Source organism: Phoenix dactylifera, chromosome 5 (genome assembly GCF_051530095.1).
Source record: "Phoenix dactylifera cultivar Ajwa chromosome 5, Ajwa_hap1_PhDact_Kaust_v1.1, whole genome shotgun sequence".
Lineage (NCBI taxonomy): Eukaryota > Viridiplantae > Streptophyta > Magnoliopsida > Arecales > Arecaceae > Phoenix > Phoenix dactylifera.
In genome coordinates this window covers 24155183-24176954 of record NC_143194.1, presented here as the reverse complement: position 1 = coordinate 24176954, position 21772 = coordinate 24155183, and the positions used below count along the sequence as shown (strand labels likewise).

General features: G+C 39.1%; 4 protein-coding genes across 4 annotated transcripts; 3 read left to right on the top strand and 1 right to left on the bottom strand.

Moving 5' to 3' along the window:
- Positions 1-325: 325 nt before the first annotated feature.
- Positions 326-4070, top strand: LOC103716013 (WAT1-related protein At1g21890-like). Its single transcript, XM_008803840.6, has 7 exons — positions 326-615; positions 2386-2448; positions 2543-2659; positions 2771-3011; positions 3134-3292; positions 3379-3530; positions 3631-4070. The coding sequence occupies exons 1-7, from the start codon at positions 425-427 to the stop codon at positions 3827-3829; spliced, it is 1122 nt and encodes a 373-aa protein (XP_008802062.1). The 5' UTR covers positions 326-424; the 3' UTR covers positions 3830-4070.
- Positions 4071-5365: 1295 nt separating this feature from the next.
- On the top strand, positions 5366-11006 carry LOC103716033 (transmembrane emp24 domain-containing protein p24delta4-like). The gene is made up of 5 exons (XM_088721936.2): positions 5366-5745; positions 9653-9859; positions 9963-10039; positions 10140-10298; positions 10385-11006. The coding sequence occupies exons 1-4, from the start codon at positions 5374-5376 to the stop codon at positions 10282-10284; spliced, it is 801 nt and encodes a 266-aa protein (XP_088578062.2). The 5' UTR covers positions 5366-5373; the 3' UTR covers positions 10285-10298; positions 10385-11006.
- Positions 11007-13045: 2039 nt separating this feature from the next.
- On the top strand, positions 13046-13849 carry LOC103716012 (stress response protein). The gene has a single exon (XM_008803839.5). It carries the CDS (start codon positions 13151-13153, stop codon positions 13598-13600), a length of 450 nt encoding a protein of 149 aa, XP_008802061.1. The 5' UTR covers positions 13046-13150; the 3' UTR covers positions 13601-13849.
- A 4951-nt stretch (positions 13850-18800) lies between these two features.
- On the bottom strand, positions 18801-20492 carry LOC103716011 (ethylene-responsive transcription factor ERF012-like). The gene has a single exon (XM_008803838.5). The coding sequence runs from the start codon at positions 20286-20288 to the stop codon at positions 19644-19646; it is 645 nt and encodes a 214-aa protein (XP_008802060.1). The 5' UTR covers positions 20289-20492; the 3' UTR covers positions 18801-19643.
- Between the last annotated feature and the right edge of the window lie 1280 nt (positions 20493-21772).

Sequence of the window (21772 nt, the reverse complement as noted above, 5' to 3'; positions counted from 1 at the left end):
ACCCTGTTTCCATTAGATGCATCTTTAAGTACTCACTCACGAATAATGTTATTTTTTGAAAGGAATGGACTCTAGTTGGACACCCCTCTTTAATCCTCCTAGAGCCAGCTTTCCTTTGAGTACATGACTTGTGGGCCTCGGAGCCTCACCTCACCTCACGCCACCTCGCCTCACCCTCGAGTGTCCTTGAAATGGGCTTCTTTCCGGTTGTTTATGGAGAATAATGGAATCTAGTGGTGACCTCCACCCCCTTAAAGACTACTACAGTTCTTAGTGGTCAATGGGTTGGTGCTTTCTTTTTAGCTATATAAGGAGGCTGTATGAAGGTTTGAGTCCTCAGAGAGAAGAAGTCTTACGAGGTTGGAGTAGTAAGGGAGAGAAGGGTATTAGGAGATAAGAGGAGGAATTAATATATATATATAGGATGGCCCTTGGTGGGGTTTGGACTAGAGCGAAGCCATACATGGCCATGGTCTTCTTGCAGTTTGGGTTTTCCGGGATGTACGTGATCTCGGTTGCGACGCTCAAGCGGGGCATGAGCCATTACGTGCTCGTGGTGTATCGGAATGCCATCGCCGCGGCTGTCATCTTACCGTTTGCGTTGTGGTTCGAGAGGTCTCTCTCTCTCTCTCTCTCTCTCTCTCTCTCTCTCTCTCTCTCTCTCTCTCTCTATATATATATATATATATATATATATATATATATATATATATATATATATCTACATGGCCTACTTGAAATAAATGCATGCATGACATGGATTTGATGAGATAAGCAATTCCTCTTGGCCCACTAATCTGGCCTTAACGTGTCACCATACTGGGTGGTGATAAAAGTAGGTAAAAAATGAAAGGCGCTTGCTGGACGCCAGATAGATTGACATGTGGCGTGTTTCTACAAGTGATCAGATTTCATGACATGGTCTTGTCACATGTAGAGAGGCACACTTGTTAGAAATATTGTATTATCGTTATTATCATTCTTAAATTTTGTTATTATCATTCGAGAAGTAATTCTTGATTAATCGTCTTATGACTCTACATGCGATCATTATCATACCGTAAGTCTCTGCTCTCTAAAGTCTGCTTAGGGTTTATGATAGCTTGAAGGTCGAAAAACTTGCTCCAAGCTTGCTAGTCTCAAGTAAAGATTGAAGTATTATTATGTAGAAGCTTGGCTTGAGACAAAATTTTTATTATGGCTATTCATTCGCTGGTCCGGGTTTTCTTTTTCTCCCCTTTTTTTTTCCAAATGATGAAAAGGTGACAGTTGATTCCACAATTTTTTTCATGATTGTAAAATAAAACAAACGAAAATTCAATAGATAAATCAATTAACAGTGTGATGAAAAGGTAAGTATTACAAATTTAACAAGTTAAAATTAAAAAAACAATCTATGAAGAAAGAAAAGAGGCTAAATTTTTGTGATAAAACATACTCATCTTACTCACAAATGCTCTCTACATTTCTCTCCCTCCAAATTTGCAACATGGATTTGCCAAACTGTCATCACAAACTTCTATAGACTTCACTGTAGTCTTAAATATCTCTCCCCCATCAATGTTCTCCACCACAACCTCACTATCCTAGGTCCTCTCATGAATTCAATTTTTTTTCTTTTCTTTTCTGACTTTGTTAATGGATAAACACAACCTTAACCCAAGTTCCTCTAGAATCACGTCATGGTAAGGTAAAATAAGTTGATTATACATTTTCCTAGGTTGCGGAGAAATCCATGCATACTAATTTTCTCAAAAAGATTGTTACATAAAATATAAGCTGGTCAAACTACATTAGCAGGCAAACAAATTGCTTGCTCAATTTACATTAAAGAGAAAGTCCTTTCTCGAGGTCACTAGAACAAAAGTTGGCATATTCCAAGCCAAAGCTGAACTTAAAAAAAGAACTCAACCGAATCCATCCTGACACCTCCATGATCAGGGGCTAGCTCACAAAATAGTCCATCCATTTTTCGCCCCTAGCACGAAGAAATGTGCAGCACGGACTTTGAAGTTTTCACCCACGAAACCAAAATCAGGAGACAGGTCTAATCACGATTTATTGGATCATGGTGTGCATGTATTGCGAGTCAAGATCGGCCCTTTTATACGTGGGACCTACTTAGCATAAAACTCATCAATACTTCAACCGAAGAATTAACTCATTCTCTCCCATCATACGTGGGACCTGCGTGGGCCATGATGCAGTGGTGATGGAGACAATGAACTCATTCTCTCCCGCAGAGGACCACCAACTTTTTAAGTGGATCACACTTTGTGGGCATTGCATACAAGCACTTCCCATCCTCATGCATGCCTTCTCTCACGTTTTAGTACTTAAAAAATGTTTTTTTGAGCCAATATGTCTCTCCATTCTCTTCAACAGGAAAGTGAGGCCCAAGATGACAGTGTCCAACTTCCTCAAGATAATGGCTTTGGGACTACTCGAGTATTCATCATTTCACCAACCAAAGTTTTAAATAATTAGCTTAGACTTTATAAAAATCTTCTTCTTTAACACCATGGCTTATCTTCACCTCTAGGCCTGTGCTTGACCAAAACTTGTACTACATGGGGGCCAAGAACACGAATGCAAGCTTTTCGTCCGCCCTTTACAACGTACTTCCTGCTGTGACCTTCCTTAGTGCCATTGTTCTCAGGTAAGAACTTCAATAGTTGATTTCTATCAAAGCATATTAACAAAAAGAACTCTTCGTGTAGTTATCAAACTAAAACTTATATCAATAAATCATGCTTATTTGTGCAATTAGAATGGAGAAAATAAATGTCAAGAAACGACGCAGCCAAGCGAAGATCATCGGGACTCTGGTGACGGTCGTCGGTGCATTGCTCATGATACTTTACAAAGGACCAGTGGTAGAATTCATATGGACAAAGGGACGTAGCCACCACAACAATACTGCTGGAAGCCAAGACGACAGTCACTGGCTTGCAGGCGTGTTCATGCTATTGGGGAGCTGCTTCTCTTGGTCTGCTTTCTTTATACTGCAAGTAATGCTCTTTCATCACCAGAATTAAGGCTCGATCTATGTTTTATGTTTCAACTCATACAAGAAAAAGGAAACATATATATTTAGGTGGCTAATACACCATGATGGTTCTTATTTGGTCAGTCAAATACATTGAAGTCCTACCCGGCAGAGCTTTCCTTGACCGTCTGGATATGCTTCATGGGTGCAGCGCAAAGTGGTGCAGTTGCTCTCGTGATGGAGCGGAGTGTCAAGCCATGGTTGATAGGCTTCGACATGAGACTCCTAACGGCCGCTTACTCCGTGAGATGCTTCCTAGAATGGGATCTTTTTTCTCTTTCATGTTCTTACGCTAAGGAATTTTAACAATTGAATTGATTCTAATGCAGGGAGTAATGTGCTCTGGGATAGCATACTATGTTCAAGGGAAGGTGATGAAAGAAAGGGGACCTGTCTTTGTGACTGCCTTCAACCCACTGTGCATGATAATAGTGGCTGTACTGGGCTCCATCATTTTAGCAGAGGAGATCACTTTAGGAAGGTATGAGTTCTTGTCATCTCAATCCAACTATGGCAGTAGAGAATGTGGATATATACTAACTTACTATTGGTTGTTGGTACCATCTCTCTGAAATTGATAGGTTGATTGGTGCAATCATCATAGTTATTGGTCTTTACTCTCTCATATGGGGTAAGAGCAAGGATCACTTGACCCAACCCTCCGAGACCGGCGAGGAGATGGGGGCACTCGAGCTACCGATAGCTGCGACCGATGCCATCAGATCTAAATCTGCCGACCATGCCACTGCAGTAGAGATTCCATCAGCAAGGATTCCCTAAAGCATTTAGATCCACTTCCCTTAATGCAACTAGTGGACTATATGCTGCCACTTTCTTAATTATGTGATCTAGTCTTTTGAGTTTTGAGTTGTGCTCACACTTTATGAATGATTTGAGAGGGAATTGAATCGGCGTGCAACTTGGCATCAAAATGTACAACCATGGGCCAATAATGGCCAAATATGATGTGCACAGCTAAAGCTGCTTCACGTTAATGCAATGCAACAATACTGTAGACCAATATGCATGTCGTCATCTCGATCATTCTTGTCGTTGGTTCGAAGTGATGCTCCACAGAAATGGTTCTTCCACTCGATCGCACCATGCAAATGGGAATGGTGCTGGAAATTCCAATAAGTGGCACGACAGGCTATTGTATGAGTGCTTTTATTTATTTCTAAGTGAAAGCTAGATTCATTGATGGAATCAACTATCAAGTCAAGCTAAGTCTAACCCTGCACATAAAGATGAAGGAATTAATGAACCCACGTACAAATGTGCCAAACAAGAACACGTCGCTAGAGTTAGATGCCTTCATGCGCTATGAGCAGGTGGAGAAGAATCAAAGTCAGCATGATGAGTTTAGGAGGCTGAAAAATAAGTTTATACATATAATTAAAGTATTTCGTTGGAATAGTTCATACTAGAGTACACGGCACTAGTGAAGCACATGAGATATATAACATGGACGATTGTGATAGTTTTGGGATTGTAATTCGTTTGTGATTGATATTTCAGATTTTTCTTTTCCCCTTCCATTAGCAAATACTGAAAGTTCCTTTGGACTAAATATGGAGTATTTTTTACTTCTTAGGCTCAAACTTGAGGTCACATGAGAATGCATGAAAGTACCATATATGGCAAGTCCCATGGATTTGCTTTATATTGAGGTATAAGTGGCATTATACGTGATAGGCAATAAGCATGAGAATGATAACTCACGCAAAAACCAACCAAACTCTATATTTTCTTTAATTTCTTCCTTTGCTCTAGGCTAATTATGCCCAAGTTTCCTCATTTTTCTTGCTAAGGACTTGATGATAGACATCAAATTCTGATCCAGTTATTAACCAACTTCCTCGCTCCTCTAGCTCCATTAGACTAGAAGATCTATACATGGATTGCATGCTCCCTCGTTCAACCAAGCCCTAAAAGCCAAATCAAAAAATCACTTATCAAAGCAACTAAAATGAAGCAACTAAGGATTAATGTTCTGACTATAAAATAAAACCTGTCACTTGTCTCATATGCATACATCTCATCAACAACTGCTATAGTAACCATTTTTCCATCATATAACCCTACCATCTCTTTGGAATTAAACAACACGAATCTAATTACAAAATAATTCACATAAATAAATTTAGAAAAATGATGGCAAGACAACTATAAAAAATACATATGTTTTCAGGAGGAAAAGGTTGAAGATAGTTGTTTATGCAAAAAAAAAAAAAAAAAAGACGCATGGCACTGACACCAGCATGCATCTGAGTTCACTCCAACTTACGAGGTTTGGGTTTGATGAACCCGGCCCATATGATCCCATGACTTGTGACTTCGTGAGGCGTTTTCACAGAGCGTTGCCCGGAGATAGCGTGGAGAGATCGGCGAGCTCGGAGCTCCGCATTCTCTCTGGCAACCAAATACCGGTAGAGAATTCGACGAGGAGGAGGAGAGGGAGGATGGGGACGGGAGACGGTGCCGTGATCCGGCGGGCTGCCGCGGTGCAGCTGCTGCTGCTGCTGCTGTGCTCCGCCGCGCTGCTGCCGCCGCGCGCCGCGGCGGTGTGGCTGAGCCTCCCGCCGTCGGGGACCAAGTGCGTGTCGGAGGAGATCCAGGCCAACGTCGTCGTCCTTGCCGACTACACCGTCGTTTACGAGGACGACTCACACGGCACCGCCAGCATCTCCGCAAAGGCATATATATCCATCCTTTCCGTTCCCTTTTAAGTTATCTATAATGCGAGCAGTTGCTACGACCTTAGCATCTCGTTTCAATGATCTAAAGGATTTGTTTCCTAGCTATTAATTTCTTTTTGTATAATGTCTATTATAATCGGGAGTGGGTAGTTTGTGTCGTGGATAATCATTATGAGTAAGAAGATGTGATCTTTCTTTTTGGTGTGAAATGATATGATTTTGGATCTCTTTCCTTATTTTCTTGGCTTTTCACCATGGATCCATTAATATTGTTTATGGTTATTACTTCGTGGCAATCTGTTTTTGTTTTGATTGAGTTCATAACTTGATGAGGCGACGGGTGATCGAATTGGGAAAGAATATAGTGTTTGGGTGGAGAAAATTTTGCTTTTAACTCCTCGGTTCGCATCGGTACGGCTAGAATTTTTTATTGAAAGGTGGATTTTTTATCTTTCTTGACTGCTCTTTTGTTTTATATCTATAAACATATGATCCATTAGGTTATCTCCCTTGAATGAAGATTATAATCTTAGCAGATTTGGTAGTACTGTAATAATTAGCCAGTGGAGCCCTTTAATAACTTTAGCATCATTGGCCATTCTCCTGGCGTACCAAGAAAGAATATCAATTTGCTGTGCCTTCCATGACATTAAAATTTGTCGACAAGGATAATTTTTCTATGATGATAAGGACAACTTACACGAAGTTTCTTTTCTCTTTTTTAAGTGTGACTTAATTACTTCAATATCTGTTTAGCTGCAATTCCACACCAACTATATCTTAAATCAAGTTGCTTCTGCCACCAAGTTTAAGCTCGCATTTCTTTCTTTTCCTCCAAATGCCAAGTTCGACTATATATCTTATGCTATTATAAATATTTCAGTTTATCTGATCACTATCGACCAGCCTAGTTTTTGGATAATGGGCTTAATCAACACAGTTCTGCATGTGACCCTCTACCTTAGTTGCTATTTAAATAAGTGTCAGTAATCCTTTGTCTATTTTCTTTTACTTTAATTCTTCAGTTTGTTAAGCATGCTCCCACAGTCTGTTATATAAAATTTTTCAGAACTCAACCGTACAGGATTTTCAGTTATCTTTTTTCTTGTATTATTTTTGGTGATTAAGCATTTAAGACTGGTTGTATGTGCTAATTACTTGTACTAATGCATATAAGACCGAGCACCCTTCTATAATTATTATACAATATTTTTTATCTCCTAGCAATTTTCAACTTTGTTAGCTAATCAATGACCCCAATAATGTGGTAAATTCAGTCAGCAGGAGCATAATCCAGAAAGCAAGTGTATGTGCTTCTCTATCAGTTATCTATTGAATGCTAAGTTAAACATTTTCAGTCATAAATTAAGCCGCTCTGTTTTCATTAGCTTTATTTACCATCTTATCAACTTTTTCTTCAGACTCACTACATAACAAATACAATTGTAAGTAGGTAGCAAACAAACAGGTCTATGGAAGATATTACAAATTGGGACCGGTGTGTCCATCACCATCAGTGTACAACCCATTTCATCCCAACCTAAGGCTTTTTGTGCACAATATAGTCTTGGTGCACTCAACACTCAGAAAATTGTTAAAATTGGTGACATGCAGTAGGAACTGGATTTTCTGGGATATGGTTGTCAATTGAAAACTTTGTCGCTTGTCCTGGATGATTTTTTACATATTCCCTCAACTATAATTTTAGCTTTTATTAATGTCAAACTTTCAACATATATTGATCCAAAAGAGCAATTTGATGAATAATACTCCTTGAGATAAATTGGTATGTCAACATTCTTTTGATAATAAGGTCCAGTGAGGGAAAATTGAATGAAAAATGGCCACCCTTCTGTTTAGTTTAATTGGGAGCAGGGTGATCAAAGGCAACATAGATTGGAGATCCCACCACTAGATGTCAGTAGACATCATCCTCTTAGGATGTGCCAAGACCATTTTTCATAGAGTCTATCTGCATATGCTTTCATATTTATGAACACATCTAACTCCAGTCAACTCATGAACACCCCATTTTTTTTCTTGTAATTTTTTTATACCAATTCTCTGATCACTTATCACAGAAGAATGCTCCATATGGTGATATCCCGAAATTCACAGTGATTAGACATAACATACACTTCAGCAGGATAATCACTCGAATCGGTATCATACTTTTCCATTTTGACCTGAACTTAATTAGAAGTAATTCTTATTTTGCGGCAAAATTGTCAGCAAAAGTTGACATCAAGTTATCTCTGCGCATCGATTATGATTAACTCTAATCAAGCACTGGGAACCTCTTACTTGCATGGTATATTCCGTCAATCTCTAGTTGTGTTGGCTTTCCTCAGGGAGCAATTTTTAATCTGATCACTATGTTCTTTCAGTACTAGTAGCGAGATGTGGATTTTGGTGCAAATGTTAGTATAGATGGACTGGTTATGAGAAATATTCCATAAGTTTCTGTTTGGTTAGTGTCATTCAATACAGTGAGTGGAACAAAGAACTAAGTATTACTTGCTTCCACAAGGAAGTTGCTGATTCTGTTCCCAACTTCCACCCTAATGAAAGTACTTAGGACCAACTAAGTATGTCTACAACTCTCTCATCCCGAAATCACGGTTTCCTTTGTTTCGGTGGGGGGGGGGGGGGGGGGGGAATGGATTTGATTTTAGAGATTTACACCATTTGACTTATTTGGAGATTCATAAGTTTTGCTACTACTAGTTTGTCATTTAATGGAAATGCTAATGTTCTGACATTGTCTTATTGGTGGCATGGAAGAAAGCAGGGTCCTTTTGTTATACACATAAACGCAAAGAATATCTGCAGTTTCTTCTGTCCAAAACAAGATTATTCTGCATGGGAACTTAGTTGTGAGGTTCATAGCATCTTGTAAGGATTAGCAGAGACTGTGATCTGGAATTTTCATTGGACTATATTGGGCAAAACCTGATTTAGACCAGAATCAACACAAACTTTGCGGGTTTCATTTCAGCGAAACTGGAAGGCATCAGTTTCAGTGGTCTCACTGGAGTTGGCATAAGGCCTTTTTATTTAATTCTGGGGTATTAACTTCAGGCTTTGCAGTCTGTGGTGAAAAATTATGAGCTTTTATGTGTTGAACTTTAATGGAAAGGTACATTTCATTTTTGAGCTCCCTTCATTTCAAGAAATCTCCAGATTAATATTTTGTTTTCTGAAAAGCCGAGAGTCAATTTTTATATGTTATTTACTTGGTAAATAAAAAATCTTATAAACATTGAAATCTAGGTTTTTCCTTCTCTTTACATCTCCCAAAATCAAGGAACAGATTATTCTGACAATTAAGAAAGATTAGCTTTCAACTTTATTTCTGACTTCTAAAACTAATCTAGAGTCAAATATTTTGTAAATTCTAAAAAAATACACAAATATGATATATAAATAATTTGGATGTACTTCGTGATATTAATATTTTTTTATTATGACTCATAATGATTGTTATTCTTGTCAAGTCTGTTCTTGTTTTTATAATTCGGAATGAGGAAAGCATGTTAGATTATAGACTAAATGCTAGGTTTCTGCAAGCATTATGTATCACTAAGTCATTTCACATGATACACCATTGTTTTTGATTATCACCAATCAATATATCGTGCTATAACATGATAATATACTCCAAAATGTTAATTATATTCTTTTTATATTTTCGTATTTTAAAATCTCTATTTAGTTTAAATTGAGAATGATATAATTTAGTATTTCTTTTTTAAAATAAAATAATTCCTAGTTGGATAACCAGTGCAGTTGAATGATGAGCTGTAGTTCAGATAATCTAGTTCTTTATGTGTTTCTTTTTTTTTTTTTTTTGCTGTCAGTCTAGTCCTATTTATTCAGTTGATTGAGCTGTGCCCATTTTCAGGTGACATCACCATATGGTGACGTACTTCATCACAAAGAAAGTGCTACAATAGGCCAGTTTGCATTCACTACTTCTGAATCTGGAAATTACTTGGCATGTTTCTGGCTGGATTCTAACAAAGGTGTTGGGGCGAGTGTTAGCATCAATTGGAAGGCTGGGATTGCAGCAAAGGACTGGGAATCTGTTGCAAGAAAGGAAAAAATTGAGGTGAGCACTTGAATTATAAACTCTTCCATATAACCCAAAGTTAAACGTCTCATCTCATGTATGTGTACTTTATTATAACAATATGCAATCTTGGTTATTTCAGGGTGTCGAGCTCGAGCTGAGGAAATTGGAAGGGGCTGTGGAGGCAATCCATGATAACTTGCTGTACCTCAAGAGCAGGTAAAATATCATGGTTTGAGCCCAAATGCTCTATGCAGCTATAAATGCATGCTTAGGCTGTGTACAATTCTAAGCATCCATTTTGGGTTTGTGGAAGCAGGGAATCAGAAATGAGAGACGTCAGTGAGAAGACAAATGCTAGAGTTGCATGGTTCGGTATAATGTCCCTCGGTGTTTGCATAGTAGCTTCTGCTCTGCAGCTGTGGCACCTGACAAGTTTCTTTCAGAAGAAAAAGCTGATATAAGATTAACAGCTTAGGCAAGTTCTGACTAGGATTTTCCCCCTAGAAGTTTAAAATTTGCGAGACCTATCGTTGTTCGATGATGTTTTTCTTTTGCATGCAGATAGTCCCGTTTTCCTATTTCTTCCATTGATCATGAGATGCAACTCGAAGATGCACATGGAAGCAGGCAACGCATGCATGGATATCTACTACAGCATTGAGGCTGGAGCTTAACCTCTTTTTCTTCTTCTTCTTCTTCTTCTTCTTCTTCTTCTTCTTCTTCTTCTTTCAGAGGGGAGCTTAACCACATTTGTTTGCCACCTTTTCTTCTTTCTGAAAATTTCTTTTCCAGTTCTTTGGTTCTGAATAAATTTTCGTATTTGAGTCCCTATATGTCTTACAGAGACTCGGCAAAGTAGTGTGACACTGGAGCTGAAGCAAATTGGGGACTTCTCTGTTGTCCAGTTTATTGACAAAAATGACAAGCCAAATACAGAGAAGGATTTAACAAATAAAAAGGAATAGTGGAGCAGAAGAACTTTCATTTTGGATGTCGTGTATAATATTTCTTTATGGATGAGAAATGAGAACATAACTTCCTGTTTGTTAGTTGATGCGATCAATGCATAAGCCATCAAACAAACCTTCTCTGCTTGAAATCATTAGGTCACATCTTGCCCGTACGTGCATGTGCACGTGTGTTCATGTGAGGCGCAGACTCTCGCACGCTCTGCTCTCTATAAATCCGAGAAAGCTAAATGGAACCGAAATAATTCCTCTCCGAATTGCTTCTGCTCTAGTCGTACCGTTAGTTAATCTTTATTACATGTAGGCTTCATCATGGATTGTGTGGTTGTTTCTACAGTCGTCATCAAACCGATAATTAGAGTAATAAGAAGCATCATAAATTTTATTCTATGCATTATATGTTGCATGGAGGATGGTAATAAACTGAAGTCCTTTTTTTTCCATGAAAGATTGTAAAGTCTGCAGTTTAGATTAAAAAATAGGGGGAAATGAGAGAAAAGGGACTTACTGTGGACCATGATGCCTTTGATAACAGTGAAAGACTTGGTAATGCACCTTGGCCATTTTATTTTTTGAAAAAAAAATATTATTCAAATAAAGAAATGAGCAACCACTCTGCATCAGGAGTTTTTTGTTTATCTATTTATGCTTCAAAATCATCTGCATGTATTGCATGCAAAACTATAAAGAGTGTGTCGTCCATTTTTGTATAAGTAAAGAAGCATGCCATTTTGTTCTTACAATGAGTACAATTTTCCATATGCATATTGTCATTAATCTACCTATTTTCATTTCAAAGTCTATAAGAAATGTGACAGCGATATAATATATTGATTCTATGGGGGCCAAAATTATATTTACATTATTTATATAACAAATATGCACCATAAATTGGTGCATGTTGCTATAATACGCATAATACATATGTGATATGAAGAAAGTACTTTACCACCGCTAAAATTCAACAATTCAAGCTGCAAAATAAAAATTTAAACTATCAGATGTGGTATACAAATCTGAGATTGCCCATAAATCAGAAAAAGAGAAAGAAATATAGGTTTTGTAAATTACAACTTATATATCGAACCACTCTAGCACCCATAAATTGTATTGTACCATAAGAACCATAAATGAAGGATTTTTAATACATAGATATTTTACAACTTAAATGATAATATTTATAATGATGGTGAAATGCTCTCTGTTTCTCTTTAGTTATGGAATTATTGCATCTTATGAATATATAATATACAAAGTATAAAAATATTAAATATTATCTTTTGGTATTTAAAAAGTTAAGATTCCCGAGCAATCTAATGAGTTATGACTCGTGATCATGGTTATAAGTTCAGTTCTATTCGATTAAAAAATAATAAAAAATTAAAGTTTGAAAAAAAAATGTATACAAGAGAATTAGAAAATAATAATAAAATTAAAATATATGCTTTTAGGATACTTTAAGTTTATTTACTCCAAGTAATCATGAGAGAGAGACATATAGTACCGACAGTTCGGAATATTTGGGACTCTCATTTCCTCACGCAGCATCTTGTTTGGTGTTCTTCACCTGAGAGCCCCTACCTCCGAGTTTCCTTAAGGTTAACTTTGACGGATTGGTGTAGAATGGTGGATGCAGAGGGGGCGCTGGGTTTGTCATTAGGAACCCGAGCTCTCGTGCACTAGCGGCTGGTGGCTGTCAGCTAGCAGAGACCTCGGTTCCTAGCGCCGAGCTGAGGGCTGCATGGGAGGGCCTTCGATATGGGCAGTGAGTATTACAGGCCTGCTCTATTATTATGGAGGACGACTCGGCCACTATTATAGGGTGGATCCAGGAGGATCCGAAAGTGTCGGGGTGGGATCATCCCTTACTTCGAGATATTTGGGCTATGGGTCGAGATGGGGACGCACTCATAGCTAGACATGTTTACAGGGAGACTAATGGGGTTGTTGATTGGGTGACCTCTTATATGGCCAGTAATTCAGGCGCAATATGTGGATGCATGGGGGAGAGTTGCCTACGACTCTCTGTGATATAATGTTTTCTGATTTTATTGGGCGTCTCCATACTCATATACTGTGAGACGCCCGCCTAAGAAAAAAAAAAAAGTACCATTAATTTGTAACGCAATGGATTTCATAAAAATAATTTATTTTTTTAATAATTCATAGAATATTGTAAGTATGTACAAGAGTACCGACTACCCTAGCCTATACAAAAGGTTCCCACCCTTGACACGTGTATAAAGCCCTTATTAGCTATTAGCCTATCAAACTCAAAAAAGCCTCCGCACTCTCCTTCCGGTCGCGGCGGCGGCTGCGTCCCTTCGTCTTGTTCCTTCTTCTCGACTCCACGAGTCCGATGGCTTCGACGCCAACAAATAAGAAGAAGAATAAGAAGCCGGCTCCTTCCGAGCAGAATAAATCGGAGGAGAAGGAGTTCATGGCCATGGCTATGGCGGAGGAGGAAGAGAAGCAGAAGAAGAAAAAGCCCGGCAACGAGATCGACGAGATCTTCCAAGGAAAGAAGGCCAAGAAGCCAAAAAAACCCGAAGAATCGAAGGAAGGGAAGCATTCGGAGGCTTCCGAACTGAAGAAGAAGGCGAAGAAGAGAACAGGGGAGGAGGGCAATAATAATAAAAAGAAGAAGAAGAGGGGGACGACCGTGGTGGAGGAGGGTCCCGGGGCCAAGGCGAAACGAAGGAGGACAGGGGAAGGACTCTCCATCTACACCGAGGAAGAGCTGGGCATCGGGAATCTCGATGCCGGGGGTACGCCTCTCTGCCCTTTCGACTGTTCTTGCTGCTTCTGATCGTTTCTGGAAGTCAACGAAGGAATCCGGTATCGTGAGTTTTCGATTTGGTGCTGAGGATTTTGTTGTTTTTGTCTTCTTTCATGGTTATGTAGCTAATTTTCTAGGGTAATTCGCTGAATTGTACTAATTTGGGGTTCTAATCTTACAAGAATTTAGTTATTTTACTTGCATCCACTGTATCAGTTGAGTTGATATTGAAATATAAGAAATATTCAAATGAAAGGTGATAAATTTTTGAGTAAATAAGTATTCTTTTAGTATGTAAACTGTCAGTTTCTGTTGTTTTAGTTTTATGCTGAGATTTTTTCTTCCATATCATCGTTTTTCTTTCTTTCTTTCTTCTTCTTCTTCTGTGTAGGGAATTTTGGGCAGTTGGGTATTCTTGTACTTAGGTCGCAGTACGAATAATTTTATGGTTTACGTGTTTCCCCTGTATTAACTGACTGTGTGTTAAAAACTAGAAATTGGTTCAAAAAAAAGCTGGAGAAGATGATGAGTTCTGAGGAAAGTGTCGACTTTTTTGGTGGAAAAACGATTCTTTTTAGTTACATTTTTCTGAGTTTGATATGATGAGCAATAGAGTAGACATGAACATGCCATTGCATATCGGATAGCTCAAAGGATCTATAATGGAAACCCAAATAGCTTTATCCTTGTGTTATAAAGACTGGAATTGAGAACAAATTTGTATATCTTCTGCATCTGAATACATGAGGTCTACAACATCTAAGAAAGGATTTGTTTACCAGGTAGAGATCTTTTTTGCTTGCAAGCTTTCATAGCTACTACTTATCAAAAAGGAGATAGGTTAGGTTTGAGAGATTTCTTTTTTTATCTCAGATATTGTCCCTTGACCTTGGTGACAGAGACTACCACATATGAGATTAGGTCCTCTATACATTACATTGCCCAATTTGAATCATTGATCATCAAGGCAGGTAACGTAATTGGTGTCATTGTAAGCTTAAAAATGAATAGAGGCCTGGCTAATGAATAATCCATAATCCACACTTCAACAGTGTCTTTCAAATGTCACAAAATTCTCTTGAAGGCAATGAGATGAGATGTTCATAGTGCACGTGTATATTGACACTTCTAATCAACAAGATTAACCAAGTCAAGTGTAATAAGAGCTACTTAGTGAAGTGCACCAATAATAGTTTGGAACTTAGTTGCCTCCGTTAGAAGATTCCATCCAATAGAGAGAACTTGAATCCCAAAACAACCTGAGAGGAAGTCCAGCTTGTAGCTGCCCATGTTACATGATAAAGGGAATATTTAGCTTGATTCATAATAAGGCCTCCCGATGTCATGTTGCATGCATCCCTTGGGAATAGCTTAAGCTTCCTAGATTGTTCATTCCAGGTTTTCATAAGGTTATGTTTTTGGTTTTGTCACTCCTAATCCATATAGTGAGGTAAAATAAGAATGGTAGATCTTGTCTTTTTGATGAACATAATGAACCTGTTATGCTATATTTGAAGTCTAGGATATTGAAAGGCTCTCAGAATGAAGCTCGTGAAGCCTGTTTGAGGCTATAGATCACTTTATGCTAGCAATGTGCACATGAAGGATATAAAGGATCAGCATGATCTGGGGCATGAATTCAAAAACCACCAAAATGAGACAATACTGTCAGTAGCGCGCTGTTTCAATGCGTAACCGACACTAGTACGAGCATTAGGATGTTGAGACCATGCAAACTGATGCTTACAGATTGTACCATATCAACCATGCTAGTGCTTACCAACCATATCGTATTGGTGGATTTTCATTTTATTTTTATTTTTTGGTTTTGGGATGTACCTTTGGTGTTGGTAGTTGGCACCAAATTGATATTGTATTGTGTCGTTAAAAAAAGAGTATGGGATTTGGCACTAGTATTTAAAGCCTTGATCCGGGGCTGTGATATATAAATCTCTTTTTTTTGTTGCACAATCATATGTTTTTGGAATCTAATTGCATGGTTCGCTTGTTTGGATATTGCAAGTTGAGAACAATGTAAATAGTTTGTTGACCGACTACTAGGCTAAAGGTCTCAACAAAGTCAGTCTGAATTTTGCTCAACCTTATATACCCATTTGCACTTAACAATGTTGCCATGTAATAGTGGAGGAAAGATCATGTATTATTTTTAAGAAAAGCATTAAATAAAAAACCCAAAATAAAAAAAGAAGAAGAACATTAGATTCTTCTGCCGTAGCTAGATGCCAATGGGATGCTGTCATTAGAATTTTGCTCAACCTTACACACCCATTTGCACTTAATGGTACTGCTATGTAATGGTGGAGGAAATAGCGATCGCATATAGTTTTTAACAAGAGCATTAGATAACTACCAAAAAAAGAACATTAAATTCTTCTACCATAGCTAGATGCCATTGGGACTTTAGAAGAAACTATGCATGATGTTCGTTCAGAAGGAAGCTTTATGTGACTGATATTTAAGAAACTCACTAGCATCAGATGTAAGTAGCATAAAGAACCTTGGGCTTGCAAGTACCATCTTTGATTCTTGTTACAATGTGATGGTAAGTCAGGGTAGGGGGTCAATGGGATTTGGTGTGAGGGATGCAGGCTCAACTAGAACAGTTGAAACAAATGCATCATAAGAGAAGGCCAAAGTTGGTTAATTTTCTAATTAGGAAGAGCACATGATTGTTGGGTATTTGGTGAACTAAGTGCTAGTTGTGGGGTATAGAAAAGTTACATAGCTAAGAAGTAAAATTTGGTGTAATAGATGAATGTAACAGATGAATAATTGTGATCTAACTTTGAGAAGGGATGTGATTCAAAAAAACATGACAATGGATGAAACGCTTCATTTGATGGTTCCTTCTTTAATGTGCTTCTGCACAAAGAAAATACGCGATGTGGTCTTTGGAGCAAATCACCCAAGTACAGCTAACAAGCATCCAATAGCACAAAGATGATGAAAGTCACGATGATTATGAAATAAAACTAGAACATGAGAGAGGTTACTGGTGTGAATGTCTAAAATGACATTTGTGGGTCATTCATTGTGTTCCAACAAACTTGTTCCATGTTCCTCAAAAGTTTGTGGTGGATAAGAGGATAAAGACAGGATAGATGGAGATAATGATGGGGGGAGGGGTGACCAAATAGCGGAGTGAAAAGGATAATGGTTTATTGAAGGAAGACTTTTTGATTCTTTTCCACCATAATTCATCAAATATATAAAAACTATACCACCATGATTCACAAAGGAAGATAATCTTGACATGTTTATATAATCACATATGACAATGGTAAAAGCTTTAAAAGATTAGAGCTCATGCCTAGCGACTGGTTACTTGTCATGAGAATTGGGTTTTCCAACATCCTCCTTTAATCCAGTTTTCTTTTGGAATATATCTTGAGCAACTGATGTAGCTTGATAAAGAGCAAAGATTTTTTGATTTCAAAGGTTTTGTGACTGCATCTATAAACTTCTCCTTGCCTTGACTAGCATCTCCATCTCCTTGTTCTTCATAAGCTCTTGGACGAAGCGGTAGCAAATATACACGCATAGTCCATGGAAAACTTTTTTTTTTTGTGTGATGGAAATTGCCAAGTTGATATCCATTATTACAAGAAATCTCTCTTTGTTTATGCTAGGCTTAGTCAAGTTTTTAAAGCAATCTTCTAAGCCATATTGTTTTAGATTTTTTTCCCCTATTCTCATGACTTCTCCCACAGTATAAGCTTGTAATTTACTTGCCTGTTTGCATGTGCTAAACAATAGTAACATAACAGTCATAGATACTAAAACATACTATAAGAAAAGAATGGGGGATGGTGGAGTTTCTGAACAATGTTGGATATTTGCAGAGGCAATGTCCATGTGTGGAGCCCCTCACAGGCATCAAATCCTCATTCCCACTTATCCTAGTACACAGTTTGTGTATATCCTACTATATTGCATATCTTGGACAAACTCTTTTAAGTTTTTCTTCAATTATGCTATCCTAGCTGACATCATAGAAACCACAATGCAATGAGATTCCCCCACACGGATCTTGGAGGTGCCTATCAGGAATGAGCCTGTAAAGATTTCATACAGATCCAGACATCTAAGAAAAATGACCAGCGGAGCATGAGACATCCCATGAGTGGATATTAAGGGGATCATTTCAACCAGGATCTGGTCTCCCATCCTTGGAAAGGCCATACCTTCATGCAAACGGGGCTAGTCTTATCATCTGGGGGTATGCAACTCATGGCCATCCCTCGGTAGATCTTTTTTTGATGATAAAAGAGAATACTAGATATTACTAAATGAGCCCGGTAATGGTACCAACAGGTGATGGACGGTGGAGGTGTCGGAAGCTAAACTTTAACGTGAGCCGTAATTGGTTGGGAATGTTGTTGAATAGTGAAGGTTGTACGAGGGCAATTATTGAGGATCAAGATCGATCTCCAAGTTATGTTAAGATGCTTACCATGCTCTTCAAGGACTAGAAGTCTGCTTGAGATCATTACACCATTCTGAAATTAGAGTGGCATCACAACTAAAGCTGACTTCTACTGTTAAGAATCATATAATGTCAGATGTAAGATTGCAAACCTATGCACAAATGTATATAATGGTTAACAATAACAAAGCATCCTGATTACTTTACAAAATCATGTAACATGAGAATAGATAAAAACAGAGGGTGGATGGAAACTACATCTCTTGTATCATTACAAATGATTGTGTCAACTCAAATAATTAGCACCCTCATCATCATAAGGAATATCAGTATTCGCTTTAATCTTTTCTCTAAAATTGCTGAGCTATAGTTGTTACAATATTGTAAAAATTGCATCTTGACCACCAAGACGTTTATTAAGTTGACCGATAGCGTTGCTTGCCATTGGCCCGTGTGCAATTGAAAGGTAAGGTTGTAGAAGGTGATCGGATTCCAGTTGTTTGTATGATGCAAGCGCACACAAGTTTGCTGCGAGAAAGCTAGCCGAGAAAGGGTTCATTCCTGGCTACGCGTCTCAGATGTACATTTTCCAGTCCCATCATGCTAGCTAGCATGGCCAAATAAGAGGATGGGAGGGCTACTTTGAGTGATACATTTGATGGGATTTAGAGGATTTGATACAAAGAGATCATGTCGCAAGTTTTTTTGTGAGTATTTGGCCTCCAAATGCTCTTCTAATTAAAAGAAACAAAATCCAACTGCAAAGAATTGAGTCCAGAAGGCTTTCCCATTAAACACAGCACATACAAACATATGTACGTGCGAAAATACATATAGACATGCATATATGTACATATCACGATGGATTTTCATGCACCGAGCAGTGAGCTCTCTTTTTTTTTTCTCGCAGAAATGAAATAATAGAAATCCTAAAAGGTAACCGCGTAGAAGATAGAAAATTTATTCGTTTTGGCCGATTTTGGCTCTCTTCTACAGTTGCCACAATAATGCATTGACATAAAGCAGTGTTACAGATATAAAGTTTCGATGAAATAAGGACACATTTGGACGCTTTGAATCATGGGAATATATTCCAAAGCAGATGGAGCTAAAGAACTGTGCCACCAACAGTCTCAACTGTGCTCGTTGAAGAGAATACACAGATCCGGCCCTTTTCTCATCCAGACCCCCCTCTATTATGTCAATCCAACGGCCATTGCCAAAGGACATCTGGATTTATTATTGGTGTTCATGGCTTCCCTCACAAGTATATAACTTTCTAGGAAAAGGAATTCCTGATCACTTGCTTCTTTTCCAAGCAATGATCGGAATCCATTCATTCACAGGAGATAATGAAGTAATCCCATAATGAACAACTAGTCTGCAAAATATAGAAACCTACGTTTGTGTGCAATTGTAGAAACTCCGAGGAACAACCTGAATCTTAAAACCATGTAGCTCCATGGGATCTTCACCTATCTGAAATAAAATTAAATCAAATAGATGAAGGCCAATGCGGTCACTCAACTGTCAGTATCACCTCTCTTTATTTCATCTAAATCTAGAAGAGGTGAAAAGGAACATCTAATTCGTGAATGGATTAGAAGCTATGCAGTATCTCATTCTCTAGCAGAAGCTCCAAAGTTCGAAGTCTCCCTCCTCATCCAACTCCTCCCAAGAAGAGATCAATGGGCTGATCATTTGATCCATGAGCTTCGGTGACTGGAACGCTCCGAAGTCGATCCACGATTTGTCTTCGATGGTGCTCGCCATGCAGCTGTTCGAGCTCGTCGTCGTCGCGGACGGAGAGTAGTCTTCGGATGGCGAGGATGGTGATGAAGGCGATGGGGTGGTCGCAGGGCCGAGCGTGGAGGTTGTCGGGGTGACGGCGTTCGCGGCGGCAGCAGCGACTCTCTGAATGGACTTCGGGGACATGACAGTGTTGGGAGCAGGGTGGTAGGGGAGGGAGGTGGGGAAGTTGAGGGCGGCCGACGAGCCCTTGAGGCAAAGGAGGGCGGCGTCGTAGGCCCTCGCAGCGGCTTCAGGGGTGGAATAGGAGCCCAGCCAGATCCTGGTCTTCTGATGGGGTGCTCTTATCTCTGAGACCCAGGAACCCCAGCTCCTCATCCTCACTCCCTTGTACTGCCTCTTCCTAATACCTTCATCCTTTGGTCGGAGCTTGGTGGTGGTGGTGTGGTTAGGGGGTGGGATGGAAGAGTTGGAAGTATCAAGGACCCTGCTGCTGCTGCTGCTGCTGCTACGCTTCACCATGGATGGTTGATGGTGATAGTGCGTACTGCTGGATTCCTCTATTGTACCTAATCTTCCTCACCAGCCCTTTCTGAATTCCTAGTGGGAGGAAGGAATGAGGTGGGTGGCTTATTTATAGAGACGAGACATGGTAGATGCCCTCTTTGTTCTAAGCAACCTACCACCAAAAAAAGTGTGAAGGTAGAAGTAATGGCCATGTATGAACAAGGCAGCTGGTCATTATGTAGCCCATAGTTAATATAAATAACTCTTTTTTTAACCTAGTTTCTACTTAATTAATGCTCTTCAACTATGGACCCTCTCTTATTTCCAGTACAGTATTACTATGTCCACTTCTGAGAAAGCAGCTGGTTACGTGTGCTCAGGTATAAAGTAGCATCATGTTGCTAGCGACATTTGCACATACCGTGATTCAGATATGTGACATATGTCGAGTGCAATCAAACTTTGGACTAAGTGGCATCACGATGTTGAACTCCAATCATACCTGGCTCCCCAGGCATGTTCTAGAGACAGATGACTATAGTGCACAATAAGTGTTTGCAGGATGCCACCCTAGCCTGTGGGTCTTACACCATTTGTTGTCATATATTATTACTCCATTATTGAATCTAGTTAATTATAGAGATAAGAAAAGAGTTTTATATAATTAAGATTGCATATTTACCCAAGGTTTCCTCCGCATACCAAGGTAAGAAAGTGCTTGGAAACTAGCTCTCCAGCTCTCAGGAAGCGGATTTCTAGTGGCTAGATTATTTTTCTTAGTTATATTCTACCATCTTCCCCCTCTCTGGCATTGAATATATTCTATGTGTAGTATGTACTATTTCCGTAATGTATTCATACAGTCCGAGCTATAACTTATATATTAAAAGTATGGATGGGTTTTACTTTGGTACCACGCTTCGATCATGCGAGGGCAGTTCTCGGTAATGACTGTCCAACGTCCTAAAGTATGATGTCCTTCATTTATATTATAACAAAGATAAGATTATTAGATATAAATCCAGGCATTGGAAGTAGTAGCCGCTCCTTTTCCATTTCGTAGAACCCCGTCCACCCCGAGACGAAAGCAATGAATGGGAACACGCAACTTCTGCGTCACCTTTCTTCCCTCTAGACGACAGCTCACAAGGTATGGAGGACCTCCTGACTCGTGGGCCCTAGATGCCATGAGCTTTGTGGAGCCCACCTGATCAACGTAATCACAGCCCTTCGATGAATCGTCGTAGGGAAACAACTGGCAATAAGGATCATGAAGAGGCCACGAGCCAATGGTTTGTTTCCCACTCGAGGCAATGATCTAGAGAGAGATTGAGAGAGGGAAAGGGAAGACATAGGATTCCGTGAGAGGCAGCTTCGTGGATTTGAGGGTGGGTCCAGTTTAGGGGTTCAGCCGGGACGTTGAAAGATGCGACGCGCTCAGCGTCCCCGCGCAACCCAACAACTTTCGCTTAGCTGGATCTCTTCTGGCTCCCAAAGCT